Source organism: Myotis davidii, unplaced genomic scaffold (genome assembly GCF_000327345.1).
Source record: "Myotis davidii unplaced genomic scaffold, ASM32734v1 scaffold370, whole genome shotgun sequence".
NCBI classification, from domain to species: Eukaryota; Metazoa; Chordata; class Mammalia; order Chiroptera; family Vespertilionidae; genus Myotis; species Myotis davidii.
Window position 1 is genome coordinate 6,916,686 of NW_006288615.1, and position 19,776 is coordinate 6,936,461.

A 19,776-nucleotide genomic window follows, 5' to 3' on the forward strand; every position below is an offset into this window, starting at 1 on the left:
TCGCCTCGCGGGAGCAGCCCCCGCGCCGGACGTCCTTTCCCAGGGAACTTGCATCTTTAACTGCCTGCCCGTTAGGACCCATCTGTGAGCATAGTGGCCGCCTGCCAGCTCGGAGGGCACCTGCCCGGGCAGACCCAGAGCCGGCCCCTCGCGGCAGGTGCCTCTTCTTGGTGCTGCCACACACACGCAGCGGCCCCGCCGTCGCTGCGAGCTTTCGGTGACAGCTCGCCCAGGGCCCTCGTGCCTCCATCAGAGGAGGCAGCCCTGTCACACTGTGGTCCCGGCAGCTGGGAAGACACGCCCACCACTCACAGTAGCCATCGGACTTAGGGCCTCTCCCCCACATGCGTGTTCCTGCCTGCAGATGGGAATGGGCAGGGGCAGTGCATTGGCCGCAGGTGCTCAGGACCGCTTCCCTCTTCACCTGTGGGTTCCCCTCCTCGCCTGTTGTCTGAATTCGCCCTGTGTACCAGCTGCTGTTGTGTGCGCTGGACTTTCCATGCTCATCTGTGTCCTTGGAGAGAGACCCCCTCCACAGGGCTTATTAGTCCTTAGTGATAGACAAGAGCCTTCCTACTGTGACTCATAAGCTTGCCTTGATTTAAGATACAGTGTTGACTTGGAGACCAGAGCAAGCAGCACTTTGCATTCCTCCCTCCTGCAAACATTCATTGAGGGCCGGGTGTTGGCTGGACCTCGCTGGAGCTGGGACACCCCCATGAATAAGAACAAGTCAGACAAGACCCCTTCTGCCCTGGGCTTTGGACGGTATTGACTTTGACCCCAGGGACACCAGGACCTTAGGGCCTGGGATGTCATTTCATGTGAGAGTGAGGGATGGAATGAGAGGTGTTCAGTTGGGAAGGGAGAAGGACTGACAGCTGCTCCCCAGTGGGGAGAGGGGTCTTGTGGAAGAAAAGTTGGCGCTGTCCTTACCTACAGGGGCTTGTATACAGAAGGCACTCAAAAGAGCTTTGACTTGCATATAAGAAGCATCTTTTGCCCTGGAAAAAGCCTGCCTGCGGAGGGGGAGCTGTACAGCTGTGCTTGATCCCACGCTGGCTCGGTGGGGACGCGGATGCAGGCAGCCTGTGGTCCTCATCTTGCCTTCTGCCCGGCTGTGTACTTGTTTTCAAGTCTTGTTTTACTTAGGCTCTTCTGTGTTAAGTAGGTTTGGCTCACCATCCCCCATCTCACAATGTTTTTAAAATTATTGTTCTTGTCAGGTTTGGTGTCAGGAGTGTGCTACTTTTATTAAGGGAAACTTTCTATATTTTTCTGTGCTCTGAAGTTTCTGGAGCATGGGAATGATTTATTCTTGAGGGAAAGGGATTGCTGTAGACGGCGCCCCCTTTTGGTTGGTGTGGGCAGGATTTCCGGAGCTGACAGGAGCTCCTCTCTTCAGTGCAGGTCCTAATCTGAAGGAGTGGCTGAGGGAGCAGTTTTGTGACCACCCGCTGGAGCACTGTGAGGACACGAGGCTCCATGACGCCGCCTACGTGGGGGACCTCCAGACCCTCAGGAGCCTGTTGCAGGAGGAGAGCTACCGCAGGTGAGCATCGCTGCGGGGGGGTGGGGGTGGGGTGGAGCTGCCCTGTACTTGGGCTCTGTGGGTCTGCACGCAGCCGAGGCTCACAACCCAGGTGGGAGGCACACTGTCTGGTTGTGATGCTTTCCAGTTTTAGAGGACAGGGAAAAAAGGAGGTGGAGGAGCCTGGTCAGACTCCTGGGAGACAGCCAGATACTGAGGTCAGGGAGACCTGAGTTCAAGTTCAGCTGTCATTTGACCTTTATATTTTCTGGCAGCTTCTGGCCTCGTGGTGTCAGCTTCTTCGGTGTTACTCCTGAGGCAGCACTGTTACTCTCTCCAGCAGTGGTAGCCCTGCCCCTCTGAAAGTCTCTGGCTCTTTATGCTAAGCGGTACACTACATTCACCTTCCTCGTGTATTTTCCTCTGGTTATCCCCTGGGGGTTCAGATCCCCTGATGTACCACACGTGACCTCATTCCTGGTGTACTCCCCTCTGGCTTCTCAGGTCCTCAGTCATCTGCCTCCAGGGCCTGGGGACAGCTGTCTCATCCACCAGGCGTGTGCTTGGTGCTGTTTCTCGTTCACTTTGTCCATACTGCCCTGCCTGTTGCCCTGCCAACTCTGGTCAGTCCCTTCAACGCGGCTCAAGCTCTTTCTTCCCAGCAGTGGAATCTTGCGACTCCTTCTTCCTACTTGGCACACCTGGGAGAGATCAGAGGCTTCCTGCTTTCTGGGGTGTTTTCTGATTGCTTGGGTGCCGAAGACTGGAGTCCTAACTAGATTTGAAACTGCAACCGAACATCACCATGCTTTTTCCGTGTTTTTCTTTCCCCTTCAGGACTGAGTTGAGAGGAGAAATGCCTGCATGTGGATATGAATCCAATACCACCTTTGTGGATAGTTCCCCAAAAAAGGGTTTTTGCCCTGGCTGTGTGGCTCAGTTGGTTGGACCATCATCCTGTACACCGAAAGGTTGCAGGTTCGATCCCTGGTCAGGGTGCCGATGGGCGGCAACTGATCGATGTTTCTCTCTCACATAGATATTTCTCTCTCTTCTTTCCTCTCTCTCAAAAATCAATGAAAATAACCCTGTCTGGTGACCCACACACCGCAGGGTTGTGGGTTCAATTTCTGGTGAAGGCCACATACCTGGGTTTCAGGTTCTATTCTCAGCTTTGGTCAGGGTGTGTGTGGTAGGCAGCCAACTAATGTGTCTCTCTCACATCGATGTTTCTCTCTCTCTCTCCCCCTCTCTCCCTCTCTTCCACTCTCTATGAAAAAAATCAATGGAAAAAATATCCTTGGGTGAGGATTAACAAAAAGAAATAATATAAAACAAATGAAAATATATTCTCTGGTGAGGATTAAAAAGAAAGGGTTTCTAACACTATAGAAATAGGTTTCTTTCTGCTTTCCTTATAATATCTCAGTATTAATCCCTTACAGCAGATATTAGTATTAAGAAAAAGCTCTAAATGTCCATAAAGAATTGTTATACAAAGACATCAGGTGGATTACACACAGATATTCAATGTGAATGACTCAAGCCCAAAGCAGACCTTAAGTTTGCAGCTTACCAGTAGAATAAAAACAGCAGAAGAATGTCGAGTGCAGCTAGGTTTTAGAGCACCCGTTTTCATATTGCTTTTCCAAGTGCTCCTTTCTTCTTTCTTTACTCAAGTGCAGTGACTCCTGCTTGCTGATGATGTTTTTGCTGCTGTGTATTTCTTTGGGGAGGTGTCCTAGGGGTGTTCCTTGGCCTTCTTGGCCAGTGGAAGCTAGTTCCCAGCTGAAGGAGGAGCCCGACCCACTGTACATTTCTGCGTCACTGCTCCTGTGGCCGGGGTTCCTGAGCGGTGTCCAAGGCTGCTTGGGGAACTTGAGGTAAACCATGCCTCAGTTGGTGACTTGGAGGGTCAGTGGGTTGCACGGATGGCATTCGTGGACAGCGAGCCCTGGTCTGATTGTCACTTCTGATGAGAGCTGAGTCTGCATAGGCTCCCTCCATTGCTGTTGGCCAGGAGTGTAGGCCTGTGCAGCTTTAGTGGTTCCTGCAAGCTGTCATTTGTGCTGTGTCAGATCAGAGGGCCCACAGTGGTCACCTAGTCCCAGGGAGAATACCAAGGCCCAGAGCGTGGTCCAACCTTAGGCCTTCGCAGGTAGGCCCAAGCTGGGGCTAAGGGGCCTGGGGCCTGAGCAGATTCCCGTGAGTGCTGTCCTCCATGCTGCCCCGCTTCCCTAGGCAAACCCTACCCTCTGTGGAGCAGCCCGAGGTCTTCTCTAGTGTCCATCCGTGTACCTGGGCCTCGGATTTCTTTTCTGTAGAATGGATCCAGCAGGGTGAACATGTGAGCGCTGTGGAAGCAAAGGGGTGGCTGTTTTAGGAGCTTGGCCCCCTACTCTCTGTTTCCTAGTCTCGGTACGAGGGGAGGCACAGCTTGTGGGTTTCCCAGTGCCGCCCCTCATGGCCTGGATCCCTGTGTTCTCTCTCAGCCGCATCAACGAGAAGTCCGTCTGGTGCTGTGGCTGGCTTCCCTGCACACCGCTGCGCATTGCGGCCACTGCTGGCCACGGGAACTGTGTGGACTTCCTTATCCGGAAGGGGGCCGAGGTGGACCTCGTGGATGTGAAGGGACAGACGGCCCTGTATGTGGCCGTGGTGAATGGACACCTGGAGAGTGCCCAGATCCTCCTTGAAGCCGGGGCTGACCCCAATGGAAGCCGGCACCATCGCAGCACTCCGGTCTACCACGCCTCCCGCGTGGGCAGGGCCGACATACTGAAGGCCCTCATCAGGTCAGTACTGCCAGGCCCGGCCCCCATGGCCTCTGAGGGCCACCACGGGGAACTGCAGCCATGGTCTCAGTCCTTGATTTCCATATTTGCTTGTGTTTTTTTTCTCTCTTTCAAATTAGACTTGTTAGAGGATTTGTCTATTTTGTTAATCTTTTTAAAGAGTCACTTCTTACCTGTATCAGTTTTTTTTTTACTGATTAATTGCTATTTTTAATCTGTTTTCCATAACCTTTGAGTTATATGCGTATTCACGTTTTTCTTGATTAATAATGTAAATATTTGCCTATAGCCTTGGCCATCCACTAGGCTTTTTCCTCATTTTTAAATGTAGTTGAAGTTGAGTTCTTTTTTTAATAAATCTTTTTATTGATTTCAGAGGGAAGGGAGAGGGAGAGAGAGATAGAAACATCAATGATGAGAGAGAATCATTGATTGTCTGCCTCCTGCTCGCCCTACACTGGGGATCAAGCCCTGCAACCTGGGCATGTGCCTGACTGGAAAAACAACCATGACTTCCTGGTTCAATGCTCAACCACTGAGCCACACTGGCCAGGCAAGTTTAGTTCTTCTTTGTTCTTATAGTTATGAAGAAGAAAGTTTTATCTAATTGTATCATATTGTGCTCAGATAATATGGCCCACCTAATTTCCATTTTGGGGATTCTTTGTATTAAATATTTTTTTGTGAATGTTAGACTACATTGTTGTGGGTGCTTGTAATAAAGTACATGATCATGGGTGTTTTGTGTGTGTAGTACAGTATGGTTGCCTCAATTATGTGATTCAGAGTTCCTTTCTCTGTTTTTACATTTTTAACCAAATTCAGAGACCCTGTTACTGTCTAATCACTGTTGTAATTTGTTTCCCCTGTATTTCTAATAGTTTTTGCTTTCTGTATTTTTTTTAAAATATATTTTATTGATTTTTTACAGAGAGGAAGGGAGAGGGATAGAGAGTTAGAAACATCGATGAGAGAGAAACATCGATCAGCTGCCTCCTACACGCCCCCTACTGGGGATGTGCCCGAAACCAAGGTACATGCCCTTGACCGGAATCGAACCTGGGACCTTTCAGTCCGCAGGCCGACACTCTATCCACTGAGCCAAACCGGTTCTGGCAGCTTTCTGTATTTTGATGCTAATTGAGTTCATAAAAGTTCTTGCTTATTGATTATGCTCATTATAAAAAAAAAGTGTTTTTTGAATGAAAAACCTATTAGTTTCATTGAAGGCTCCTTTACTTAGCACTCTGTAACTGAGAGCTTTCATCTTCCCAGGTTAATCTTGGTGTTCACCTTTATTATTTGACTGTCTGGGGTTCTTTGTTTTTAATACAGTTAACATTATTGCTGTAGCTGCTGTTAGGTCTGTTTCTTAACTGTTCTACAGCTTATGTCTTTGTTCCATGATCTATGATTTCTTTGCTTTCTCTTTCTAGCATTTTGGATGGTTTGTGGTCTTAGTTTAATTGTGCTGGTGGTTACCTTTTTTCCTTATTTGAACCAGGTTGCATTTTCATTTTCCATATCTCCAGTGACTTCTTTCTACCAAAGATGCCCTTTCCCTTCCCTTACTCAGGAGGCAGCTCCTCTGTGGTTGACCGAGTGCAGTTTAGGTACCGGTTCTCAGAGTCAAAGGACTAGGTAAGGGTTCTGTTGTTTCAGGTTGCAGTGGGGTAGTTCAGGGAGCAGGGACCTGACATTCCCGTTGGCCATCACAGAACGTGGTTTTGAATTCAGGTACCGAGAATATATTAATTCCGTTCTGTACTAAATGGCTATGAAATTGACCTTTGGAAAGGCAAATGGGATGATATGGCTTTGATATTGAGGGTGGTAGAGCGGTGATGCCTTTTCTCCTTCTTGTCAAGGCTTTCTAGCCTGATAGGCTAAGCCCTGTATTTTTGCGTCTCAGAGAACATAAATCATTAACTTGGAAATGTTTCTGAGTAGGTGAAGTTTCATCTTGGTCCCTGAGGTCCCTCTGGGCACTTCAGTTGTCCTGACGCACGGCTGCTTTGAATTAAGTGAGGCCTGGCTTTGAGAGATGCACTCGCAGTGCCTTGTGGAGAAAGGTCACTCAGGCATCTGGTTACCTCCTGGAGCACAGACACTACTTTCACAGTGAGGTCCCCAGAACACGTGCTACCCTATTGAAAGTTTGTGTGTTCTCAGTGGTGAGGTCAGTGACTTGGGAAATGGGAGTGCTGTGGTTGGTTCCTGATGGACAGTCCAACCTGAGCATCCCCTGCCTTCCCACCATTTCCCCAGGCCAGGCTTTCTTCTAGCACTGGTAGTGGTGTCCTCTGCAAGTAAGCCTCCATCCCGTTGCTTGGTGTATGTTGCTGATGCTTTTTTAAAAAGGTAAGGAGTGGTATTTCTCTATGTGCAAGTTATGTTGATTTATTGAGTTGTCCCAGGGGTTCCTTGCCAGTGATATTAAAAGCAGTAGGGAATTTTTGGAAAATATTCAGGATTAAAATGAACTGGCTCTCATCCAATATATTTTTATGAGTGGATGCAGGGCTGTCTTTCCCATAGCTCAGCTAATACCAGATTGTCATATTGCCCAAAATTACAAACATTTTGGAAAACAAACCCCTGAGAATGAGGAAAAAAAAATCAATGCTTGAAACCTAGTTCCCTTTTCTTAATTGATTGAGTGTGTGAAATGAAATAGAGTTTCTGCGTGGTTTGGTGTGTGTTTTAGAATGTTTCCTCCTCCCTCCTACGGTGTCTGGGAGAGTGATGTTTGCACTTGTAGTGTCTGGTGATGCCACACGGTGGCGTCAGTGGGAGGTCCATGTGCTGTCTTTTCTTTACAGGCCTGTGCTGCTGGAGAGTGGCAGTGCAGGTTCCACAGGACACTGGGACAGAGCACAAGCGTGGTGCTGGCTGTGACTGCAGGCCAGCCACTTTTGGGAAGGCGTGGGAAACACTGCTGTTCCCTCTGCCCCATCGTCATACTGCCTACAAACTCCCTTTTCCTAATTCAGATGAAGTGTGTGATGACAAAGCTTGGGAGGCACAGCAGGACTGGTTCAAGGCCACAGGTGCTGGCTGTCTGGTGTTTACTCGATTAGAGTAGGTACTGTCTCTTTGCCAGGACTCCCGGAAGTGAGGCTGCGCTTCCCACTGCATTCTATGAGGCTGCATGTGACTCCAGTTGTTCCTGATACCGCTGACGTCCCGGCGATCTTGTGGTTAACCTGGCGTCTGCCAGGTTATTCTTTTTCCCTCTGTAATTAATTAATTTGTGGAGAGGTATACTTTGCAAACATGCATATTTCGTATTCCTCATCAGGATTTTAATTCATTTATTTATGTTAGACTCGTGGGTTCCTGTATTACCCACTGAGTTATTATTTAATTATATTGTTAATTATTTTGATGCTTTAGCGGCTTCAGATTTGTCTTTGGGACCCCCAGCCAGCCATCTCTCTGTTTTGGACACATCCCCATCTTAGAGCAGTTCCCCACTTTCTCACATAACAAATTGTTCTAGGCTCATCTTGTGCTTTCTGTCTCAGCCCTGGAATTTGACTCCTGGTTTCTTTGGGTGGAGAATGTGTTTAGAAACCAAGATCAGACACGAGGAGTGCTTATTGCGTGTGGGGGTCACTGTTTCCAGGCCCTCCTACTGTGTAGAGCTCAGTCACTTACACACATTCCATCTATGTTTCTCTGTGAACATCAGCAGATAGGTGTTCACGTGGATGCTTCCAGCTTCTCTTTTCCAACCAGAGAGACCTGGTTTCCGTCCTTAACATATTTACTTATTTTGTAACCCAATCTCTATTAATGACTGTTCTGTGGAGAGGTATACTTTACAACCATCTCTTATTACCACTGCCCCTTCCCACACATGCCCCTCACTCACCCCATACCAGGCACATCCTCAGCAGGCATCCTCTTCACTTGGCCAGGATGTGACATCCTGAGCAGGTCTCCCTGCCCGCTGTAGTCAGTGGCCCCTGCTTAGAGTAAAATGACCCAGGTTGAACGTAGCTTGTGCTTGGCCAAGGAAAACTCCAAATGCCTGATAGAATGTGTCCCTGAATGCAGTGACAAGGCCAGTCCTTGTGGGGGCCCTGAAGGCTCTCTCTGTAGAGTCCTTTAGAGACTGGCCGATACACGCCCACTCAGGTGAGATCATTTCCTACTTCCTGGGCTGCCACTGGGAGTGAGGGGAGGAGGCTCCGAGACAGCCTTAGGGATTAGCTCAGGGACCCCTGAGCAGCCCACTTGGGGGCTGTATGAACCTCCCTGTGCTTCCAGTCCTCATCCTTCCAGGTGACTGATGCACCTAGCAAGCCAGCCTGTCTGGATGTGTAGTATACCTGATGGCACCAGCTGGTACATAGTTGAATTCAAGTGTTTCTTTTGTTTTCAGTTTTTAGGGATTGCTCTTTATGTAACAACTAGAGGCCTGGTGCACAGATTCATGCACCGGTGGGGTCCCTCAGCCTGGCTTGCGGGGATCAGGCCTAAACCAGCTCTCCAGCATCCCTCGAGGGGTCCCAGATTGCGAGAGGTGCAGGCCAGGCTGAGGGACCCCACTGGTACATGATCAGGGCTGGGGAGGGACCGTGGGAGGGCTCCAGGGCATGACCAGCCCATCTCACCCAGTCCCAATTGGGGCGGCCGGCTGGGGACACACTGCAGGAGGGCTCCAGGGTGTGTCCAGCCCATTTCGCCCAGTCCTGTTTGGGGCAGCCAGCTGGGGAGAGACTGCAGGAGGGCTCCAGGAGGTATCCAGCCTGTCTTGCCCAGTCCCGATTGGCCAGATCCCAGTGGCAAGCTAACCTACCGGTCGAGTGTCTGCCCCCTGGTGGTCAGTGTGCGTCATAGCGAATGGTCGAATGGTTGGACACTTAGCATATAAGGCTTTTATTATATAGGATATACTTTACAACACACAAGTGCGCAAAAGTAGGTTTACAGTTGTAAGTATGCAAAATAGTGTTTATTCTTGTATTATTAATTATTGTATTATTTATTTGTATTATAACTGTAAGCCGACTTTTGCCCATTCTGTATATTTACATGGCTTAGAGTCAAGTCTATAAATCAATGTACAGTTGACCCTGGGAGTTAGGGGTGCTGTCCCTTGTGCCGTCTAAAATCTGAGTGTAACTTTTGAGTCCTCCAAAACTTAACTGTAGTTAAGTATCCCCAGGGGCGGAGGGCTTGGTTCCAGGACCCTCACAGATACCAAAATTCACAGATGCTGAAGTCCCTTATATAAAATGACATAGAACAATGCATACAGTTGGCCCTCACAACCAAGATTCCCACCCTTGGATCAGAATGCTGTATTCAAACTGTGGTTGGTTGAATCTGTAGCTACGAAGCCCCAGGGATACAGGGGGCCAACTGAATATTGAAAAAGACCCGTGTATAAGTGGACCCATGCGGTTCAAACCCACCTGCAAGGGTCAACTTGATTTTATAATTTTCCTCATGCAAATCCTGGATACACCGTTAAGTTTATGCTTAGCTATCTCACTTTAACATTTATTTTGCTATCATAAATGCAGTCTTTCCCACTTTATATTTAACTTGTTTTTGTTTGTATATATGAAGGCTGTTGTTTTACAACTTGCTACTGTAATAAAGCTCATTGCTTGTTAGTTGTATTTTCAGTAATTATGTAGGGCTTTCCAGACACAGTCATGGCCTCTGAAAACAGGAAGTTTTACCTCTTCCTTTCCATCTTAATAAGCTCATTTTTCCTCTTGTCTAATTGCACTAATACCTTTATTTACAGAAGGTAGGAGTGTGCGTTGCTCCTGGCTTTAGTGGGAAAGCCAAGTGTTTCCTGACTTCTAGGGTCAGGAAGTCTTTTTTATTGTGTTAAGGAAACATCTATCATTTACTGTCTTATTAGAGTTTTTAAGCATGCATAAGTGTTGAGTTTTATCATGTGCCTTTTCTTTTGCTTCTATAGAGGCAAACATGATTTTCCCCTTAGTTCTCTGAATATGATGGGTTATCTCAATAGTGTTTCTAATATTGGAACTACCCCGGCATTCTTGCAGTAATCCCCCTGAGGTCCTGGTATGTTGCTTTCTTAATGTTTTTGGATTCTCTTTGCTAACATAAGTGTAGTTAGTTGGCAGTTTTTCTTTATGGTGTGGCCTTCATCAGGTTTGGGGAATATTGTTTTGGTGATCTCATAAGATAAATTTGGAAGTTTTCCTTTGTTTAGTAGTTTAGCTGTGGGATTGTTGGATTTTTGAAGATTTGAGAGAATTTTCTTACGAATTTGTGAGTGGGTTATAGGTTCCTAACTATTGTTTACTTGCTGGAAGTAATGAGACTGATGTGATCTGTGGCATCTCCAGTGGTCCCCAGTGCTCATAGAGTTCAGGCCCATCTCCTTGAGGTATGTGGGAATCTGTTGACACCATTAGTCCCAGTCCCCTGAAACGTCTGATCATCCCCGTGTCTCCCCTGTAGGTATGGGGCTGACGTCGACATCAACCACCACATTTTTCCTGACATCCGGCCGCCCTTTTCCCGGCGCCTCACCTCCCTGGTGGTCTGCCCCTTGTATATCAGCGCAGCCTACCACAACCTCCAGTGCTTCAAGCTGCTGCTCCAGGCAGGGGCGAACCCCGACTTCAACTGCAACGGGCCTGTCAACACGCAGGGTTTCTGCAGGGGCTCCCCAGGGTGCGTCATGGATGCTGTCCTGCGTCACGGCTGCGAGGCGGCCTTTGTGAGTCTGCTGGTGGAGTTTGGAGCCAACCTGAACCTGGTGAAGTGGGAGTCCCTGGGCCCAGAGTCCAGAGGCAGAAGGAAGGTGGACCCCGAGGCCCTGCAGGTCTTTAAAGAGGCCAGGAGTAAGTGGCCCGAATTCAGTTCTGACTTGCTGTCTGGGACACTTGAATGAACCAAGTTGTAGCAATTAAAAAAAATTATCTCCAACTAAGCACCTGGTCAGAATCTTTGGTTAGGGCTAGGACTTTTCCAGAATGGTCTTCCAGATCGGTCTTCTCTTTAGAATTCCTAGATACCAAGAGCTGATACCAGGAAATCTATAAAAGTACATGTTCTCAAAAATTATATATTTTTTCCCCTTTGCTCTGCTTTGTGATCCCAAATTCTTCCATTTCTATTTAGGTTTTTTTTTTTTTTTTAAATATATTTTATTGATTTTTCACAGAGAGGAAGGGAGAGAGATAGTTAGAAACATTGATGAGAGAGAAACATCGATCAGCTGCTCCTGCACATCTCCCACTGGGGATGTGCCCGCAACCCAGGTACATGCCCTTGACCAGAATCGAACTTGGGACCTTTCAGTCCGCAGGCCGACGCTCTATCCACTGAGCCAAACTGGTTTCGGCTTCTATTTAGGTTTTATAAGACATATTTTTTTAATCCTCACCCGAGGATATGTATTCCATTGATTTTTAGAGAGTGGAAAGGAGGGGGAGAGATACAGAGAGAGAAACATCAATGTGAGAGACACACATCAATTGGTTGCTTCCTGCACGCAGCCGGATGGGCTGGGGATTGAGCCTGCAACCCAGGTACGTGCTCTTGACCAGAATCAAACTTGAGACACTTCAGCCCCCGGGTTGACACTCTAACCCAGCCATGGGCAAACTACGGCCCGCAGGCCGGATCTGGCCTGTTTGAAATGAATAAAACTAAAAAAAAAAGAAAAAGAAAGACCATACCCTTTTATGTAATGATGTTTACTTTGAATTTATATTAGTTCACACAAACACTCCATCCATGCTTTTGTTCCGGCCCTCCGGTCCAGTTTAAGAACCCATTGTGGCCCTCAAGTCAAAAAGTTTGCCCACCCCTGCTCTAACCACTGAGCAAAACCACCTACGGCTCTAATTTGATTTTTAAATGTTTGCCATGAACAAATTATAAGTCCATCTTTTAGCGTTTCCCATTTTCTTTGGTTTGGGATTGTGTGACAAGTCTAACTTCTGTTAGAATAAGTCCATCATTTGCTTATTTATGCACAAAGATTTTGCTAATGAATTAATATGTTGACAGCCAGAATCTGCAGTTGATGGGGCTGGGTCTTGTCCGAGGCTCTCTGGGGCTTGGAATTTATCTCGAGTGTCCTGTGCAGGCACTGTGCCTTCTGACCTGCCCCCGCCCAGCCTCATTTGCTGCCTGAGTCCTGGGCATCTGGGTTGACAGCTGGCCCTCACCTCGAACAAACTTGAGTTTGTTGTACTTGGTTGTTGGGTTCCCTGGAGCTGTCACTGATATGTGCTCCCATGGGCCTTCCCTGGGAAACCCGGTGGTTGGAGCTGTTCTGATAGAATTAAGCTGTCTGTCTAAGTTCATGCCTGTTGCCCAAGTCAGAGACATGGCTAGGCTTTTTTGACCCCGAGAAAAATTGTCAGCTTGTCCTCCTCACCTGTTGTTCAGCCGCTCTCCCAGACCCCTGAGGGGCTTTTGGGATTGATCCTGAGCAAACCCTAACGGGGTGGGAGGCAGTGTTTACAGCTGCCGGGGCATTCAGTGGTCAGCTCTGACTTCTCTGTGTGGGGAATTGAACACAGCTGAGGAGATGCTGTCAGCCAGCAGGTGCCCCAGGAAATGAGGATTTCCCTGCTTTTGCAGACACAAGGAGCAGGCAGCAAGGCCTTTTTCACCACAGCTCGTGATCCTTGCTCTAAAATTGGGAAATTGGCAGTGAGCATCTGTGCCTGTCAGTCACAGCCAGCCTTTGCTCCTCAGAGTTAGAAGAGGAATTAATCTCTCTCCTCTGTCTCTCCGTTCCTTCCCTTGGCCTCCCAGGTGTCCCCAGGGCTTTGCTGAATCTGTGTCGTGTGGCGGTGAGAAGAGCTCTTGGCAAGTACCGACTCCATCTGATTCCCTCGCTGCCTCTGCCAGACCCCATAAAAAAGTTCCTGCTGTACGAGTAGAAGGCAGTGCAGCAGTGGTTTGCAGCGTGGAAGGAGGTGATCTGCGAGGAAGCTGGACCTGCTTCTTGCCCCTGTGAGCCCATCCTGTGCTGACAGATCGTATTTGGCTGTTGCTAGGCAGGTGGCCTCGTTCTTCTGGGTTGTAATTCCATCTCAGGTCTTGGACATCGGACAGTCTCTGGGTCATTATCAGCTGAGAGGCTCCTACAGAACTTCATGTTATTCTTCCTCAGTGTCTGTTTTGGATTTTCCCAGCTGCAGATGGATGAGTGGGCCTGGAAATGTGTGCAAGTGCAGACTGTGGTCGGAGAACTCAGCACTTTCCGGAGCTGTGCTTCTGTCTGTGGTTTTACTTCTCAGTTTAATTGTTTGATTCATCTTTCTGATATCAAATGAAAAGGGAGTTTTTGATAAAAAAGTGGAGTGCAGAAACACAGTTCATGAACTTGCTTGTTGTCCCTTGCTCCTGGGGTTGACATGTGACACATGTCGTTTGCACACTCCTTCCTTGCCAGTTCAGTGTTCTTTCCTTGTGGTGGGGAGTCCTACTGTCTTCAGTCAAGGCTGGTTCCTGGCTGTGAGGATTGGCTGTGTTATCTCAAAGTCAGTGCCTGCATTTGTTTGCAATCAAAAGAGATAGCGTCTGCATTCCCCAGCGCTGTACCTGTTCTGGTACCTGACTGCTTGGCATCGTGCCACAGGTCCCGAGTTTTCTGCCATTTCACTCTGGGGAGCTTGCAGACATCGTTTGGCCAAGGCCTGCCCAGCAGCATCCACTGCCAGTTGCAGTGGGAAAAGAGACCTGCAGCGCTGCCTGTCTCCTAGTCCCTGCACACATCAGCGTGGCAACCACCTGTCCTGGGTGCGGCCAGACTGTCAGCTGCTGGTGTCAAACACCTGTGGTTGGTGATTGCTCTCTGTTTGGGACCTGATGTCTTGGTGGTGTTCCTAGAACCTAAGTGGATAGTGGTGAGGTCAGGTCTCCCCCTGGCCTGCTGGGGTGGTGGTAGGTGAGCGAAGTGAGTTGTCATCTGACATCTGGTCTGTGGGTGGGGCTCGCTTTCACACCTGGGCCCTAAAGGAGGAGTTTCAGGAGTGGTGCTTAGCTCACCTTTCAGCTTTTCCAATCCTGGGTCCCCTTTTTCTGCTGCCTGTTTGGCTCAGGCGCTCTCCAGGTGAGCCATGCTGCAGAGTTATGTGTGCTCTGTGCCTGCCCTGTTGGGTGTTGTCTGCAGGGCCTGTTGAGGGCACAGCTCCCCGGCGCTGTCCTGCGTAGAGGGTGGCTGTGTTTGGGGCTTTCTGGAAAGCAGCCCCTGGGATTGCTGCCAGCCCAGGAGCCCCCACGTGCAGGCACGACCTTCTGGCTGCACAGGGCTGGGCTCAGCTCTTCCTTTCCTGAGGACAGGTTGCTCCCTGGGTTCAGCTATCATCAAGTGAGTTTTTGCAGAATCCCTATGATTTGGAGGTCAGCCTGCCTGAAACTTCATAGCTGCCAAACATGAGCCTGAGGACGGTGTGAACAGTCAGTTGCTTCAGGCCCCTCTGCTTGTTTAGAGTGACACTTTACTAAAGCTCCTTGTCTTTTGTTGGCAAGAGTGGGCTACGGAATAGGAACAATAACTTTCTGTCAGAGCACTTTATACAATCATGTTTCTAAGCCCTGGGCGTCCAAGAGCTGAGGCTACTGCCTGGCCGGCCCAGAGCCTTCCCCAGGAAAGGGCACAGGCAACCAGTGGGAAGGAGCCGAGCCCCCAGCCTAGGCCGCGGGGCCTCTGACTGTCTCCGTAGACCTGAGCTGTGGGCCATGGCTGCTGTGGACAGACGGGCTGGGGTGGGCATGGGTGGGGGCAGCGTTGATAACTCCGAGAATTCAGCTTTGGCACCTGGGTGAGGTGTGGAATGTATTTCCCAAGTCCCCCCGTGTCACGTTTGTGCCTTTTCCTGTTGTTTATTTATATATTTATTTATGTATACCTGGCTTTATTCCGGAAAAGTGTTTAAGGCAGAGATACTTGAGTTTTGGTGTTCAGTTTTGAAATTGGATAAGTATTAGTCAATGTGTACTTGTTAAACAGATACTTTTAAGAAGAAAGGACAATTAGCAGTTTCCTAATCTAGAATATGTTTCTTTTATCGGGGCTAGGTGCCATCATTTTAAGTTTTTTTCATCTTCCATGAATTGATTCTGCAAGTGAATGTTTCATGCAGAAGTAGGAAGAGGAACAGCAAGCACAGGACTGAGCAGAGCTTGCCCTGCCCCGGAGAAGCCTCTGCCTGGGCAGGCCCGTGGGCAGGGAGGCTGCGCTGAGCGAGGCTGTGCCTTCCCCACAGGGCTTACAAGGAGAATGTGTGGGAAGCACTTTGTACTTGAGCAATCCCTGTCACATGTCAGCTGCTATCCTGGTGACTGTGGCCCCTCTCACCAGTGAGTGATGATGATGGTGCCATAAGTGCCTGGGCCTTGGGGATCAGGCTTGACTTTGTGTCCCCTGGGGTAGTGAGAGTCCTGGGGTTCACAGCTAGGTCTTGGGCACAGCGGGCTCTGTGCAGGTCGGAAGTATAACTTAGAAAGTCCAGTTTATTTAGCCTAGAGGGTTGTCTTATTCTGAGATTATGTTCTTAATTTGGGTGATAAAATGTCCTTTAATGAAGGTGGCAATAGGGGGCAATTTTTTTTAAATCTTGGTGGCAAAACAAATTGTTGGCTACCTTTTGTCAAGCTGCAGAATTTGTCAAGTTTGCCCATCTCTGAAGTCCTGAAGTCGGGGACCCACAGTTCAGCTGAGGTGTGTTTACATATTGGTGAGAAAGTCTTCTTGGGTCCTGGAAATGGCCTGTGCACTGTTGGAGGACAGTGTGGTGTTGCAGTTTCCTCATGCAGGAGCTCTGAGGTCCCTGTGTGGCATGGTCGGAAGTGCATGCTACATCCTGGCGATGACAGGGCCAGCGTCCCTGCAGTGGTGGCTCGCTGACATGAGAGACTCTCCTCTGCATCTTGTGCAGAATATACTCTATATGCTCTCGGCGGTGGTAGGATGGAGAAGTGAGGTGGGGAAGAGTGACTTCTGTTGCTTTAGAGTGTAATTGCGCAGTGTCTGGAATGCGTGGGTATCCTTTCTTTTTAAGTTGCTTTGATTTCGGATCCCTACCAAGTAATGTACGAATGTGCATAAATCTAGTCTAAGTGTGGTGTTTACGGACACCACTCTCTCGTGTATAAAACCACAATGTGCTGCTGCAGTTCAGCCAGCAGAGTCTTGCCTCGGTGTGTGCACAGCTCCTGTGTGTCCGGGACGTGCCTCAGATAAGGACTGCCCTGAGCACAGCGTCCCCTCAGCTTTGTGATGAGTGTGTTTGACCACAGTGGCTGGGACCTACTGCTCTTGCACTTGTACCTGGTTAAGAACTTTCAAAACTACGATGGACATCTTTATATGTTACTGTAAATTAATAAATGCTTTATTCCCCTATAATTTCTCCAAGTGTCTTAATTTTTTGGACCATTTGTCCCATGGGGTTGATTGTGTGAAATCTTTGTGTCTGCAGTTCAGGGGGAAGTATCTGTCTTTCTGGAAAGTTTCTGACGATTTGGAGAGAAGGACTTGTCTAAGCAGGGGTCTCGAACGGCCCTGAGGGTTGATGCACAGCTTTCAGCTGCTGGATGAGTCTGTTTCACTTAGTGGGTTTCTGCTTGGAAGAATGTTTGAAACCTACGCTTCCAAATGAGGCATCTGTCCCTGCAGTGTTCGATGGGGGAGAGGGGAGGTGGAGACCACGGGCAAGGGCCTTGTTTCTGGGCCTGTTACATGTGACTTTTAAAAAAATTCTTACCAGAGGATACCTTTTCCATTGATTTTCAGAGAGAGAGAGAGAAACATTGATGAGAGAGACACATCTATTGGTTGCCTCCCTGATGGGCTGAGGATCGAACCTACAATTGAGGTACATGCCCTTGACTGGGAATTGAACCCATGACCTGCTGGCTTATATTCTAACCACTGAGAAAAACTGACCAGGGCCATGTGGCTCATTTAAAAAAATTTTTTTTTATTGATTTCAGAGAGGAAGGGAGAGGGAGGAAGAGATAGAGACATTGAGAGAGAGAATCATAGATCGGCTGCCTCCTGCACATTAGCTACTGGGGATCAAGCCCGCAACTCAGGCATGTGCTCTGACCAGGAATTGAACCATGACCTCCTGGTTCATAGGTTGACACTCGACCACTGAGCAGCCAGGCCAGTGTGGTCATTTTCACAGGAGGTGGTGGTGGAGGGGTGAGGTGTAAAGCTTTGGGAGGAACCCAGGAACGAATGAGTTAAAGAAAGATGTATGTCCCCTGAAGTCCAGAACCTGATTGGCAGGTGTCATTGACTGGAAGACCTACAGGGGCCATGTGGGAGGAGCCATAATTGGTGTAGGAACACCAGGGAGTAGGGGAGACTGCAGCTAAGTTAGGGGAATATCCCCCCTCGGGATGGGCATTCACAGATGTCCCAGTAACTGGCTCTGCAAGATGCAAGCGCCCGGAAGTTCTCAGGCTCCGCAGCCCTGTGTCTCCTGTGTCTCCTGTAGCCATGTCCCTGTCAGCAAACTAAGTTCTGTGGTGGCCGCAGCCACTCGGGCAGGGAAGCCCATTGGGCTGCCTGGGCTGTTGGGCTCTGTGCTGTCTTCTAACATCACGGAAGTCCAGTAGAGAAGGTGCTGGCCATTGATGGAACAACGAAGTGCAAATTGGTGTTTGAACACAAGTACTTCAGTACTTTGCTAAGAAGAATCTTTTTTCTTCTTCAAATCCTCACCTGAGGCTATTTTTCCATTGATTTTTTAGAGAGAGTAGAAGGGAGCCAGAGAGAAAGAAACATTGATGTGAGAGAGATACATCGATTGATTGCCTTCCCACATGCCCTGACCAGGGCCAGGGATCGAGCCTGCAACAAAGGTACATGCCCTTCACCAGAATCGAACCTGGGACTCTTCGGTCCGCAGGCTGACGCTCTTTCCACTGAGCCAAACTGGCTCGGGCTGGGGAGAGGGATCTTTGAGACTCACTGCTTAAGAAAGTTAAAAGACCAAGAGCCACCACAGGAAGCATGAGTGGAGCTGCCTTGATGAAAGAGATTCTGACAAGGCGGTCCTGTTCCTTAACCCACCCCCAGAAGTGGGATGTCTGTTGGCCTGGCAGAGCAGCGCTAGGAAAAGGACATCTTCCAGAGTCCCAGGGACATCGGCCCCCGGGCATCTGTCCTCTGGCGGAGGAACGCCCAGCAAGTACTGCGTAGGTGCTTTTAATTGGGGCAAGAAAGGGCATTTCTTAGCAATCAACCTCAGAGTTCCTCAGAGCCTCTGCAGGAGACACCAGCAGGGGAGGAGGCTGGAAGGAGCTGAGCAGTTTGTGGCCTTCGGAGAACGACACCTTTAGCTCCACCACCCACTCTGTTCAATCTGGACCTCAGCCGGTCCCACCAGGCAAGGTGGCTCGCATCTTCAGCTTCCTTGCTCAGACGTTGGCCCTTCATGTGGAACTCGGCAGGGCTGGGAAAATGCATCATCTTATTTCACCCTTGACATGTTTATTGCAGGGAATTTTCAGATCTGTGGGCAAGACCGTTCAAGCTGCTTCCTTGTGAAGTATTGACCAGAGACAGGTCAGCTATTGGGTGCAGGGAAGGAGGAAACAATGAGGGGAAGAGAGACAGATGCGGGAAGGAAGTTAAGAGGAAGGAACCCCTAATCACAGCATTGCACTTCTCTGCTTCCTCTTAGTGTCAGAATTTTCCGAGTAGATGTACTTTGTTGATAGTTTTCTTCTCCATTAATCTGACATGAACGGAGCCTCCTGTTCCTTCAGTGGGAGGGACCTGTCCCCAGCTCTGTGACTGTTTCTCTTCAGTTCTCTGGGCCAGTCTCTTCACGGGCAGAGGGAGACAGGAATGTCGCCCCTACTTAGGCTCGTTTCAAGGTTAAACTCATGCAGAGGGTGCTGGAGGCAGGAGCTCTGTTCAGTGAGGTGTGCATTAACTCGGCGAAAGCTGCACGGAACCCAAATCTGATGTCTGGGGGGCATTTACCAGGTGAAGGGGCGGGTCTGGGTGAGGAGGAAGAGGGGAGCTTGTGCAGAGGCCCATGGGGGAGGGGCATGTCACCTGGGCTGAGAGGAGGCCGGCCAGCGAGGATGGAGGGGAAGAGGGGCACGGGGGCTGGAGAGGCCGGCAGGGAGGCCACGGGGTGTCCACTGGGCCAGGTTAACACTTTGATCCTCATCCCGAGAGGCCACTTAGTGGTTTAAGCAGGGAAAGCCGCAGTGGGACTTGCATCTGGAACAGAGCGGGTGTGCTGGCTGAGGGAGCTGGCCTTGATGTCCAGGCCGGCCAGTGGCTCGGCTGCTTCCTGAGGCTGGCTCTACTGCTGGCAGCCTGGACTTAGTCCTTGGCAGAGTGGTGAGGGAGTGAGCTGACCTTAGACTTGTTTAGGAAGTGAGATCTTCTGGTCTTGGTGACTGATGGGGAAATGAGAGGCTAGGAAGAGGAAGGTGTCAAAGACTGTGACT

General features: G+C 49.3%; 1 protein-coding gene across 2 annotated transcripts; it reads left to right on the forward strand.

Moving 5' to 3' along the window:
- Positions 1-16: 16 nt before the first annotated feature.
- ASB1 (ankyrin repeat and SOCS box containing 1) lies at positions 17-16,702 on the forward strand. 2 transcript variants are annotated; one of them, XM_015561921.1, is made up of 5 exons: positions 17-398; positions 1,411-1,552; positions 4,024-4,326; positions 10,786-11,171; positions 13,102-16,702. In XM_015561921.1, the coding sequence occupies exons 1-5, from the start codon at positions 365-367 to the stop codon at positions 13,227-13,229; spliced, it is 993 nt and encodes a 330-aa protein (XP_015417407.1). In that variant the 5' UTR covers positions 17-364; the 3' UTR covers positions 13,230-16,702. The 2 variants fall into 2 exon arrangements, with proteins under 2 accessions (XP_015417407.1, XP_015417406.1); XM_015561920.1 differs by lacking the exon at positions 17-398 and adding an exon at positions 429-1,167 and having other exon boundaries at positions 1,406-1,552.
- Positions 16,703-19,776: the final 3,074 nt, after the last annotated feature.

What these genes read in the sequence shown, in the direction of transcription:
- ASB1 (XM_015561920.1), top strand. Translation starts at nt 1,079, where the DNA reads ATGCAGGCAGCCTGTGGTCCTCATCTTGCCTTCTGCCCGGCTGTGTAC. An exon ending in CTTAGGCTCTTCTGTGTTAA is followed by an intron (nt 1,168 to 1,405) that starts GTAGGTTTGGCT and finishes TCCTCTCTTCAG; the next exon opens with TGCAGGTCCTAATCTGAAGG. An exon ending in GGTCTTTAAAGAGGCCAGGA is followed by an intron (nt 11,172 to 13,101) that starts GTAAGTGGCCCG and finishes TTGGCCTCCCAG; the next exon opens with GTGTCCCCAGGGCTTTGCTG.